The 13,076-nt window shown below is 39.4% G+C and overlaps 1 protein-coding gene and 1 long non-coding RNA gene across 4 annotated transcripts in view; both read left to right on the forward strand.

Moving 5' to 3' along the window:
* The window catches only part of LOC148043390 (uncharacterized), a 303,113-nt gene that overhangs the window by 262,713 nt on the left and 27,324 nt on the right, over positions 1-13,076 (forward strand). The gene's annotated exons all lie outside the window — the stretch shown is intronic.
* PLA2G4A (phospholipase A2 group IVA) overlaps positions 1-13,076 on the forward strand; it is a 53,687-nt gene that overhangs the window by 14,078 nt on the left and 26,533 nt on the right. For 2 of the 3 annotated variants that reach the window (XM_087726184.1, XM_087726186.1), the window contains exons 6-11: positions 982-1,114; positions 2,247-2,383; positions 5,051-5,273; positions 6,928-7,042; positions 8,773-8,910; positions 10,433-10,525. In XM_087726184.1, the coding sequence (XP_087582310.1) occupies positions 982-1,114; positions 2,247-2,383; positions 5,051-5,273; positions 6,928-7,042; positions 8,773-8,910; positions 10,433-10,525 (839 nt within the window). The remainder of the gene's footprint in view (positions 1-981; positions 1,115-2,246; positions 2,384-5,050; positions 5,274-6,927; positions 7,043-8,772; positions 8,911-10,432; positions 10,526-13,076) is intronic. The other variant, XM_087726185.1, reaches the window with a different exon arrangement.

A 13,076-nucleotide genomic window follows, 5' to 3' on the forward strand; every position in this document is an offset into this window, starting at 1 on the left:
AAACTGTATCATAAAGATCTATTGGACTACAATGACGTAGGGTTGAGAATCCACTGAGATAGACAATGGATGCACTGCAGTATTGTCTTACTGATCTCAAAATGGGATGTTGCTGTAGTTTAGTTCTATGTATATTTATTTGGCAGTCCTGTATTTTGCCTTATCGGTAGTTATGTTCCACTGAATTCCAATGGTCCCCTTTTCTATGTATCCACAACAGAGGTGGGTTCCTACCAGTTCACACCAGTTCGGTAGAACCGGTTCGTCAAATCTACCGAACCGGTTAGAAGAGGTTCCACCAGTGGAACCAGAAAGCAGGCCACACCTACAGAAGAGGTTCCAAACATTTTTGAAACCCACCACTGACACACACACAGAGAGAGAGAGAGAGAGAGGGAGAGGGAGAGGGAGAGAAACTCACACACCACAGACTCACACAGAGAGAGAAAGAGAAAGGAAGGAAGGAAGGAAGAAAGAAAGAAAATAAAGAAAGAAAAAAGAAAGAAAAAGTGAGAGATGAAAGAAAAAAAGGAAAAAGGGACAGAGAGACAAAAGGAAGGAAAGAGAGAGAGAGAGAGAGAGAGAGAGAGAGAGAGAACACATGGCCGGCAAGCCACTCCCATCAGGTCACATGGTCAGCAAGCCACTCCCACAAAGGAGGCCACACCCACAGAGTAGGTTCGAAAATTTTTTGAAACCCACCACTGATCCACAAGCATGATTTATGCTGTCTTGTTACTATTTGGCCTGAAGCCTAATAGCAATGGATGCGGACAATTCCCTTCCACTCAGCCTTTTGGCTCTGCAAGCATTACCACCATATTTAAAAATGCAGTACTTTAAATATTATTAAGCCATCGTTTAAGTGGCATTACAGAAAGTCCCAGGCTTAAGGAGGACTTTATTGGCATAGAACTGAAGTAGATTGAATTGTTTGTTCTTTAAGTGAGAGCTTGGGGACTAAACATGTGTTTTGCTCAGCAGCTCTTCAACAGATCTCCGTTTCAGCATGGCTCTGTGTGATGAGGAGAAGGACTTCCGACAGCAGCGGAAAACTAGAGCAATGCATCATCTGAACAAGTTATTGGGAGCTGATTTGACCTCCATTCGTGATGTAAGTCTGGAGGGCTTATAATCCAACAGCCCTTAGTTAGTTCGATCCCAGAATGAGCCAAAGCTACATTGCATTAGATTTTATTATTTTTTACTGTAACTTCAAGTCCTTTTTCACCTTTCAACTCTCTGTAAATTTTTGTTTCCATATACTTTCATCAGCAATCCACTTGGTCTTCTCCAAACCTGGAATACTTGTTAAAGTTCTCATATCGTTTTGTTTCAGTTGAAAGCTTTGGTTTTTAATCTTAAGAAAATAAACACTTCAAACTTTCTTATCAAGGTCTGAGCCTAATATTATGCATAGTTGCTAAGACTTTGCTTTCCTAACTAGCTATTTCTAGTTCTAACTAATTTGGTTAGAATTAGTTATTCTAGTAATAACTAATTATAACTGCTTTGGGGTTTTTTAAATAAAAAAACCCCTCTAGTCTCTAATAACTTTAATTGGTTTGTTTGAGTTAAAATTATGAAAACTTATTGCAACATTTTTTTGATCTGTGAGACATGCAATTTTGATATGCGGGAAAATGGAAATTGGAAAGGACAGGGAGATACACACAGTGTTCTTATTTTCCCAAATATTTATCATTGCTTATAATGTCCAAATAGGAACTTATGTGTTGTTAAACGATCCAAAAATGGTTTTGGCCAGCACAGCAAACACATTAATTAGCCAAGCGAATAATTAATCATTATCTATGCTTTCTCTATATTGAATATCTTAAAGCAAAATTAGAGATGATTTCTAAATTTTAATACATACGGGAGAGAGACGTAACTACGAATGATATGCTAACACATAGGTCAGTGCTCCAATTTTTAAAATGGTGGGACAGTGAAGTTCTTTATAGATTAGAATTTTCTAGTCTATTGTTTTTCTTTTCTTACAAAAACCTCAAAACTGATCTGTCTGAAGAATATTAAATACAGATCAGCTCTTGTGTTCAAACCCTGGATGGAGAGAGATACAAATCATGGGTTGTGTTTAGGAGTGAACAAATGATTTTTTTTTGGGGGGGGGGGTTCTGTTACATTATATGTTTTATGTAATGTTACCATGACTATATAATGTTTTGCTTGTGTTGTGTGATAAATATTTTAGAAGGCATCTATGTTGTATGTTTTCCCAGGTGCCAGTAATAGCAATCTTGGGATCTGGAGGAGGATTTCGGGCAACTGTGGGATTTTCTGGAGTAATAAAAGCACTGTATGAATCTGGAATTTTAGACTGTGCAACATATATTGCTGGATTATCTGGATCCACATGGCAAGTTTGCTTTTAAATAAACCTTTCTTTATTTAATAGACAATACCTTACTCTTATTTTTAATCCGTTGATTCTATAGCCAAATTGCCAAAATCTTTTATTAAATAGCAATAGCAATAGCAGTTAGACTTATATACCGCTTCATAGGGCTTTCAGCCCTCTCTCAGCGGTTTACGGAGTCAGCATATTGCCCCCAACAACAATCCGGGTCCTCATTTTACCCACCTCGGAAGGATGGAAGGCTGAGTCAACCCTGAGCCGGTGAGATTTGAACAGCCGAACTGCAGAACTGCAGTCAACTGAAGTAGCCTGCAGTGCTGCATTTAACCATTGCGCCTCCTCGGTACATCAGCTTTTAGCTACTGGTTGACTGCAATCCCCTCTATTCCTAATTCTTTGGTTTGGTGATTTAAAAATCTTTCTGAGCTAATAAAAGCTTGCAGCTTAGATTTTTAATGTTTTGATTATACTTTTTGAGGAAATTGAAACCTATAAAAACAAATTTGCCTTAAACTTATATTTATAGTGCATGGTTCACTAATCAGCTGAAATTGTCTGCAAGAAATCTTCAGTATAGCTGAGGGGAGATTTAAATATACTGGAATTAAAATATCACTTAATAACATGAAAGCAATTATGGTGTTTATTATTACTGCATCCTTAAAATAATACATTTGATTGTTTTCTAAAGCTAGTAGTTCTTAGAGCATAAAAGCAAATTCATAGTCCCTTGAAGATAACTTTCCCAAGGAATTTTTGTTTGGTGGGATAGTTCTAAACTAAAGTTATCTTACTGCTTGAAGAAAGATTGAGTCTTCTGCTAGCTTAGGTCATATTCTCAACATTTAAAAAAGATTCCACGATAAGCATCTGAGTTCTGGACTAGGAGGGGAAGTAGAAATAGGTAGGACTAAGACAACTTTAATTTATAATATTACTTTGTTTTCTTTCTTGGAACATTCTATTATTTTATATTGATAGCTAATAATTGATTATCTCTTCAATTGTGACAATGGAATACATTCAATAAACAATATTTTTCTGTTGTAAAGACTAAAGGAGGCTGCAACCTTAGATTAAATTTTCTCAGTTTTTCAGATTTAGTCAAGATGAAGCATAACTACTGTCAGATTTATGTTGATGATCAATAGATATAATTTAAAATCTTGCTTCCAAATAATGAAATTAGAATTCTTAAATTGAAATCATCTCTTCTTTTAAAAACTATGTTTCTGGTAGCATACTGTCTTAAACACGGAGATTAGAGAAATATATATTGTGTTTCCCAGTTAATTAGAGGACTGTGTATTTATGAACAATTAGAGTTTTATTCAATGTTATTGTTATGGATATTAGTTATTTTAGATAAACGTAAAATATTCAAAACTTTGTAATTTATAAAATGATAGCTTGATTTTTCCCAAGAGCTTAGAAGGGTAAAACCCCAGTACAACAAACCAATAACTCTGCGCACACACACACACACACACACACACACACACACACACACACACACACAAAAACAAACACACACACACGGTGATAATCAGATCACTTAATGGGCTCCATATAATTCTGGGGTCACCAGGCCCACTGGCTGTCCTGTTAGATAGACCTTCTTAAGAAGGTCCCATAGTATTTCCTGCTTCCCCATTATGGCGAGTGGGGTAGATATGACTGGAAAAATATGATTCTTCAAATATCTTCATCTCAAGCTATGTAGGTTCTTTGAAGATGATAACCAGCACCTTGAGTTGCACCGAGAAGCAATGTAGCAACTGATTCGTCCACAAGAGAAGTCACACATGCAATTCTAGACTTACCCAAAGGCCATGTGGGCCACCACATTTTGAATCAGTTAAACCTACTGGATACTTTTCAAGGCAGCTCCACCTAAAACACATTGCAATAGTCAAGATAGGAGGTGACTTATGTGGGGGGAACTGTGAGTAGGAATTGTTGGTTCAGGAAATGGCATAATGGATGCATGACCCAAAGGCCCTCCTAGCCACGACCGCCACCTGCTCTTTAATCAGGCGTTGTGAGTCCTGGAGAACGTACTTCTTTCATTGATCACTGTTGTGGCCCAGCAGGAGCCGTTGGAGCTGCCACCAGACTCTGACAGCGAGGGGCCCTATGAGTCGGCTTTTGAGGATGTGGAGGACCCTGGACAGGGTTCCGACTCCGAGCAGGGCATAGGGAGGCTGGTTGGCCACCAGGAGGCACCTGAGCCTTGGACCAGTGGGGAGGAGACAAGGGACTGTGATCCAGACGTCAGCAGTGTTCCTAGATGCCCGGCACAAGAGAGCTAATAGGCGTAAACAGTTGCGCAGTTACAGGAGGTAATTGCACTCAGCTGGTGGTAATTAGGCTCCTCTCCAGACTATAAAAGGAATGCTTGTGCACATGCCCCTTTTGCAGAAGTCAACACATTAATTAATGTTGGAGAACATTATTGTGAGCTTGGCAGGCTGGATTGCTGCCAAGGCTTGTCTGTGCTGGTTTGCTGCCAAGGACCTGTCTGTTAATAAATTCTGTAATTTATCTTTGGCTTGGAGTGGGACGAGGGGAGTCAGAACACCGAAACATTGTTGGTTGAAGGTCTTGTGACCCATCTTTACTTCCATTTTTATGTGCACTAAAAATATTGTTTTGGTCTCTCCATAGGTATATGTCAACCCTGTATTCTCATCCAGATTTCCCAGTGAAAGGGCCAAAGGAGATAAACGTTGAGTTGAGGAACAGTATTAGTCACACCCCACTGAAGCTACTTACACCACAGAAAGTGAAGCGATACATTGAAGCCCTGTGGAAGAAGAAGAGATCCGGGCAGCCTGTGACATTCACGGACATCTTTGGAATGCTGATAGGAGAAACACTGATTCAAAATGTAAGCATCGGTCGAAAGATTTAGGGAATCTGTTTAAATCTTAAGTGCATAATATTTGTCTAAAATACAGCTTGATGCATTAGAACGGCTGGCTCTGTAGTAGAAACTGCAGACAACGATGAGAAAACTTCACTGATCACAATTAAACCAATGGTTTGAGTTCTAATTGTAACTGCAACATAATCTAATGTCAATGTGAGTTGGGCTCTGCCTCTCCAGAAAGCTGCAGTAGCTGCCCAATACTTCTAGTACCACTTCATCATAAATATTCAAATGTCAAAAACCTTCAAAAAAACATAATAGGAGAATCTAAATTATCCTAAAGGTCCATAAATGTCAACTTTAGCTAGTATAATCTCTGTTATTTTAGCACATAAAATTAAATAATACCCATTTATATTAGCAATATAACCCGTTGTACATCAGTTGAAAATAGCAGTAGCACATATATACCACTTCACAATGCTTTACAGCCCTCTCTAAGTGGTTTACAATGTCAGCGTTATTGCCTCCAAAAATCTGGCTCCTCATTTTACCGACCTCGGAAGGATGGAAGGCTGAGTCAACCTTGAGCCATTGAGAATATCCTTTGAGTTCCCTAATATATGAATACTATATTCACCGTTTTTAATTTTTTATTATAATTAGTATTATTTATTGTGAAGGTTATACATAATTGGCACATAACCTGCTCTGAGTCTGAAAAAGTAGGAGTGCTTTATAAATAGACCCGGTTATCAACAAGTCCTGATTTTTAACCCGATTGATCAGTAGTAAGAAGGCTTTCTTAGTCTTTATTACAAGATTATTACTTTATAATTTCCATGTAGATAATCTTGTTACATTTTTCGTGTATGTTCAGCTGGTTGATGACCATAATGAAGTAATCTAGGTATATGTACTGACTTTACAGTGGTAGAGACTAACTTGATTTTGCATCCAATAACGGCAGCAAGACTGTTGGTGGCGCAATACTGGAAGAAGGAAGACTTGCCTACAACTCAAGAATGGACATTGAAAGTTACAAACTTAGCCGAGATGGCAAAAATATCGGCATATCTTAAAGATCACTCAAATGAGAGATATAAACGAGACTGGAAAAAATGGATTGACTATATACAAAATAAATACGGGACCAAGGAATTCCAGTTAGCCTATGCTTAAGATCAGAAATGATTTAAATTGTTTAAAGGTAGTTCAGTAAGAAGAAGCTAAGGTCAATGTAGAATGTTATTAATTTCTTTATTTCTTTTTTCTCAATAGATTTTAGACTGTGTTTGTTAGAAATCCATTCCGTGTACGGGTTCTGGGAAGTCGGGGGGGGGGGGAAGGAGGAGGGTGGTTGGGGGAGAGGGTGGAGGGAGGGAGGGGTATATATTAGGCTAGACAAGAATTTGGTGGTAAACTAGAATTATTTTAACATACAAAAAAATTGTACTTCGATGTCTTACTGATTGAGGAATGATGAAATGTTTGCCTTAAAAGAAATAAAACTTTTGAACAGAAAAAAAAGAAGTAATCTGAAGTAACTTTTTTGTATTTTTAAAAAAAGTAAAACTCTGAGGGAGATAGGTGATTAAAAATATGAAATATAAATAAATATATCTGCTTCAGTCCAAATATTAAACTCCGTAATTCTGTCTCCTTTTTGCAGAGAATGGATAACACTTTATCTTATATGAAGGAAAAAATCAACAAAGCGCAGTCGGCTTTGCCACTTTTTACCTGTCTTCATGTTAAACCTGATGTGTCAGAATTGATGTTTGCAGGTCAGTGTTCTCACTATCCAGGTTCAGACAACTTTTTTTTTAATTTAAGAGCATCCTATTCAAGAATGATTCTGGGTGACTTATAAAAGGAACAATAACAGACAGGGGAAAAAATGAATTTCCAGACAAGACAAATTATAGCAATAGCAATAGCAGTAGACTTATATACCACTTCATAGGCCTTTCAGGCCTCTCTAAGCGGTTTACAGAGAGTCAGCATATCGCCCCCAACAACAATCTGGGTCCTCATTTTACCCACCTCGGAAGGATGGAAGGCTGAGTCAACCCTGAGCCGGTGAGATTTGAACCGCTGACCTGCTGATCTAGCAGTAGCCTGCAGTGCTGCATTTAACCACTGCGCCACCTTGGCTCATTAATTAACTATCCAACTATAAATTACCCAAACACACCCATGAGGAGTTCAACAACCACCCTACTTCAGAGGTTGGGAGAAGAATCTCAGTTTTAAGGACTTCTAGGACCTCATTTTTTTTGAGAGAAGTACGTGTCTCTTTAGAGAGATGTTATTCCAGAGGGCAGGCGTCAGAGATGGCATTCAGCAGGTTCTGACCAGTTCTGGAGAACCGGTAGTGGAAATTTTGGGTAGTTCAGAGAACCGGTAAATACTAACTCTGACTAGCTCTGCCCCCATCTACTCCCCGTCGAGTCCCAGCTGATTGGTAGGGAATGGGGATTTTGCAGGAACCTTCCCCTGGAGTGAGGAGGGAATGGAGATGCAGTGTTAGTATCTGAAGTGAGAATTTCAACAGATGCTTAACATTTCGTTCTGTCTTTTGCTATGATTCTCTGCTGTGATCTCTAGGCTGGAATACTGCAATGTGCTCTACATGGGGCTGCCCTTGAAGAGCATCCAGCAACTTCAGCTAGTCCAGAATGCGGCCGCGCGAGTGATCGTGGGCGCACCACGGTTCGCCCACATAACACCGATCCTCCGTGAGCTGCGCTGGCTACCTGTTGATCTCCGGGTGCACTTCAAGGTCCTACTTACCACTCACAAAGCGCTCCATGGTAGTGGATCTGGCTATTTGAGAGACCGCCTTCTGCCAATTACCTCCCTGCGTCCCATCAGATCGCACAGGGTAGGCCTCCTCCGAATTCCATCCGCCAGTCAGTGCCGACTGGCGACTACGCGGAGGAGAGCCTTCTCAGTCGCAGCTCTGACGCTATGGAACAATCTCCCCGTGGAGATCCGCACCCTCACCACCGCCCAGGCCTTCCGCACAGCCCTTAAGATCTGGCTATCCCGTCAGGCCTGGGGATAAAAATCTTAGTTTGTCCCCTCCTGAATGATGAATGAATGTTGTGCTTTATTTTTAATATTATGTATTGTCTTATGTTTTTTGTCTTTGTACCCCCCTCCCCGTGTTTTGTAAGCCGCCCTGAGTCCCCTCAGGGAAAAGGGCGGCCTATAAATTATAATAAACACTCCAAACACTCCAAACACTCTAATTGGAACCAAGATCTTTCTTTACCCAAACTGTTGCCCTAAATAAATAAATCACATGGTATAGTCACGTGATCACACCAGACGAGTTCAACGTTAATCAAAACTAGTTTACATGTTCATATATGTATATTGGGAGTAGAAAAGTGTGAGAAGACCAGAAGTCTGAACCAGTGGAAAACATCTGTTTGCAAGCACTGCCTTGGTAGTAGGTTAAGCCCTCATTTCTCTGTCTGTTCTAACCATTGTTTATTCCTGGTTTCAGACTGGGTGGAGTTCAGTCCCTATGAGATTGGAATGGCTAAATATGGGACCTTCATGTCTCCCAATCTGTTTGGCAGCAAGTTTTTTATGGGCACAGTAGTGAAAAAATACAAAGAAAACCCTCTGCATTTCTTAATGGGTAAGTACTAGATTAAACCTTTGGTCTATTTTTGTAGGGTGGTTCCTTCTATGTTATAAAGAATTATATATAATTCTTTTGACAAATCCTGCTAGACAGATTCAGCTGCATAAAGGTTTCTCATTACATTGTTGAAAATGCATAAAGGTTTAAAAAGAAACCTCACCAATAAGAATCAAGCCAAGCTTCTAGCTACTTTTTTTTTTTTAACCTGTGTGATATTATAGAATTTTAGAAGATTCAAGCATGTCAGAATTATAGCAAAAATAATTTTGTATATTATATCCTAGGAATGCTTGGTCTGAGCAGAAAAAATCTGGTTGACTTTTCTTCATCTAAACTTAAAGTACAATTACTGTATCAGATCTAGAAAATGTGTGTATATGTGCGTCTGTGTGTGTAATATATATATATAGTATTTGTGCTGATAAATAAATAAAGGGAGATTTATTTACTTTATTTATTTATCAGCAAAAATACAACACAAATGTAACAAAAAGGCAACAGTAAAAATATTGGGTTTCTGTCTGGATGGTCTCTTGTGACGAGCCGATGGACAGAGAATGGAAGCAGTGAACTTCCTCCCATATTTGGGCATACCGGGGGTTGTGACTTTAAATATGTATATATGTATGTATGTATGTATGTATGTATGTATGTATGTATGTATGTATGTATAGATAGATAGATATAGATATAGATATAGATATAGATATAGATATAGATATAGATATAGATATAGATATAGATATAGATATAGATATAGATATAGATATAGATATAGATATATGGATGGATGGATGGATGGATGGATGGATGGATGGATGGATGGATGGATGGATGGATGGATGGATGGATAGATAGATAGATATCGATATAGATAGATAGATAGATAGATAGATAGATAGATAGATAGATAGATAGATAGATAGATAGATAGATAGATAAAGGAGCTGCTAAAGGAGGAGAACCTGTGGCTTAGTGGCTAACACAACTGCCTAATATGTAATACAACACAGGTTCAAATCCCAGTAAGGGTATGGCTAGCTGATGAGAGCTAAGTAGCTTGAAATAGATCTATACTAGTCTCCCTTTATTTATTTATCAGCACAATTGCAACACACACACACACACACACACACATACACACACAAACACAGACAGACAGATAGATAGATATCTGCTACCAACTAATATTATAGACATTTACAGCCCAAATATAGTAGTTTAACACACAGTTAAAGTATGTATGAATCACATTTGACTTTTCTAGTCCTATGAGTGAATCCTTACAGCTAGATGAACGGAAAGTTTCTACCCAGTGTAAGGCTTCATAGTTTGTATTCTTCTTCACTCTGTTCCTGGGATCCCTTTTACAGTAGTGTGATAATAATTATTTTTAAATTTTTTATAAATGCTATAAGCTTGTTTGTATTTAAAAGTATGGTTTGAAAATTAATAAAGACGTTAAAAGGATAAAATATCAGTTATCAATTTCATAAAATATTCTACTTGTTTTCAGGTATCTGGGGAAGTGCATTTGCTATACTGTTCAACAGAGTGCTTGGGGTTTCTAACAACCAAAATAAAGGACCCACAATGGAAGAAGAACTAGGTATTGTAATAAAAGTTTGAGCCTGTGTCTGTGTTGATATTTCTGTTTAAAAATAATTACACAAATGTAAAATTGGCAGGCTGAAAAGTAAAGTCCCAGCCTCCAAGAGCATCTATTTCCCAGGTCACCTTTTAGTTACAATGTAAATGCTTTGGTTGGAAATGTCCTACTTGTCGATTAAAAAAGAGAAAAGTAAATAGAAATGGCACAGAATACCTGTAGTGCACCTTGACCCGCAGGGATGGAATCTAGAGGTGATGGAGATGTCTAACTGTTAAAGAAGTACTTTGCAACTGTCCATGTGTCCCATGACAGCCAGATTGTGAATGATAAGTTGTTCTCAGAGGTTTTACAGCTAGTAGAAAGAATGTTCACTGTTGTGGCCCAGCAGGAGCCATTGGAGCTGCCACCAGATTCCGACAGCGAGGGGCCCTATGAGTCGGCTCTGGAGGATGTGGAGGACCCTGGACAGGGTTCCGACTCCGAGCAGGGCACAGAGAGGCTGGTTGGCCACCAGGAGGCACCTGAGCCTTGGACCAGTGGGGAGGAGACATGGGAGTGTGATCCAGACGTCATGCATTGGAGCAGTGGGGAGGAGCCAAGGGAGTTCTTCCTGGATGCCCGGCATCGCTAATAGGCGTAAAGAACAGTTGCGCAGTTACAGGAGGTAATTGCACTCAACTGGTGGTAATTAGGCTCCTCTCAAGACTATAAAAGGAATGATTGTGGACACAGCCTTTTGCAGGAGTCAACGTATTCAGTAGAGCTCGAGAACTCTCGTGGCTAGCTTGGCAGGCTGGATTGCTGCCAAGGTTAGTCTGTGCTGGATTGCTGACAATGTCTTGTCTGTGCTGGATTGTTGCCAAGGCCTGGACTGTGCTGGCTTGCTGCCAAGGTCCTGTCTGTGTGTCAAGAAATCCTTGCAGTATCTTTGTGTGCTTTGGTGTAGGACGAGGGGGGTCAGAACAGTTCACCCTATGTACTTATCAGTGTAGAAAAACTTGGGATCCCTTGGCTGATTTTAAATGTAGCTTAGACAAATTCATGGACTTTAGTAGTTATAGCTGTTATAGCTATAAGCAGCTTGGACACCATAATTCTACCAATAGTGTGGAATAGTGTGGAATATCATAGGAAAGAATATTTATGTCCTGTGTAGGAGCTTGTCTGAAGCACCTGGCTATATATTTAGGAAGAGCAATGCTTGATTACTGGAACTCTAGTCTATTTTTTCTGAGTTTTATTGTTCAGCTTATTCATTGAATGAATGTCTATTCATCCATTAGGGATAAAAACTTCATGTCGTTTCCCCCTGCCCCCAATGCAGCTTATGTTAGAGACTGTTATCTGTTTCCCTCATTAACTAAAGAACAAGTGAAGAATAATCAAATAGAAAGATAAAATTGCTGCAACAAGATGGTTTTTTGTATTTACAGAGGGCTAGATCCATAAGTTCAGCCATCTCTCATATTTGTTCCAGAAAACATGAGGATTCTTTGGGGGGGGGGGCATTGCAACCACTCCTGTAATTCACTTCTGATTCCTCTGAAGTCCACATGATCACAGGTTTTGGAACCGCCATTATTTATGCCATTTTATTATTATTAGCCCCCCCCAATACTTGGGAGAATGGAAGCCTTTTCCTTAAAAATGATGAATAAATAATCGGTCATACTGCGCCACAGTGGTGGGTTTCAAAAATTGTTCGAACCTACTCTGTGGGTGTGGCCTCCTTTGTGGGAGTGGCTTGCCACCCATGTGACCGGATGGGAGTGGCTTGCCGCCCATATGACCGGATATGAAGATGCCGATGACACTTGTCAGAACCACCTTAAATTACCTCACACACAGCACTGGCATGCATAAGAATAGGATGTCAACTTGTTTTTTAAAAGGCATCTTTGGTTTGCGTTAAAACAGCTTCAACACACGCAATGTTCTGATTGCACCACAAACGCAGTAGTCATCCTTACCTTTCACAGAGGCCCTGAGTTTTATAAATAGGAGCATGATAGTGTAGAATAATCCTATCCAAGGACCAGTGGTGGGTTTCAAAAAACTTTGGAACCTCTTCTGTAGGTGTGGCCTGCTTTCCGGGTCCACTGGTAGAACCTCTTCTAACCGGTTCGGTAGATTTGACGAACCGGTTCTACTGAATAGGTACGAACTGGTAGGAACCCACCTCTGCTGCACCAGTATAGATTGGTAGATATGTTTCCAACTTCCTAGTCTAGGGCTGAGACAGAATAACTTGCCCAACTGTCAACTAGTTGGTTTCTATTCCTGAAGAAGAATTAGAACTTGGGTCTCCCCATTCTTGGTTCAGTATCGTAACCACTGCACCACTCTAGCTGTCTGCATGACATGATATGACTTTATATAATTGACACAGAATTTTAAATGGAAGAATTGCTACAATGGACGAGAGCAGAGCATCAGAGGTCAATACATATTTTTTTTTAAAGCAGCACTAAATCTATTTTGAGGGAGTGTAGAATACTATAAAAGGTTTTTTCTTTCTTTCCAAATAGACAACAGAGAATGCAGGAGG

The sequence above is a fragment of the Thamnophis sirtalis genome, unplaced genomic scaffold (genome assembly GCF_051295495.1).
Source record: "Thamnophis sirtalis isolate CommonGarterSnake01/CBP01778 unplaced genomic scaffold, rThaSir2_p1.2 scaffold_12, whole genome shotgun sequence".
NCBI lineage: Eukaryota > Metazoa > Chordata > Lepidosauria > Squamata > Natricidae > Thamnophis > Thamnophis sirtalis.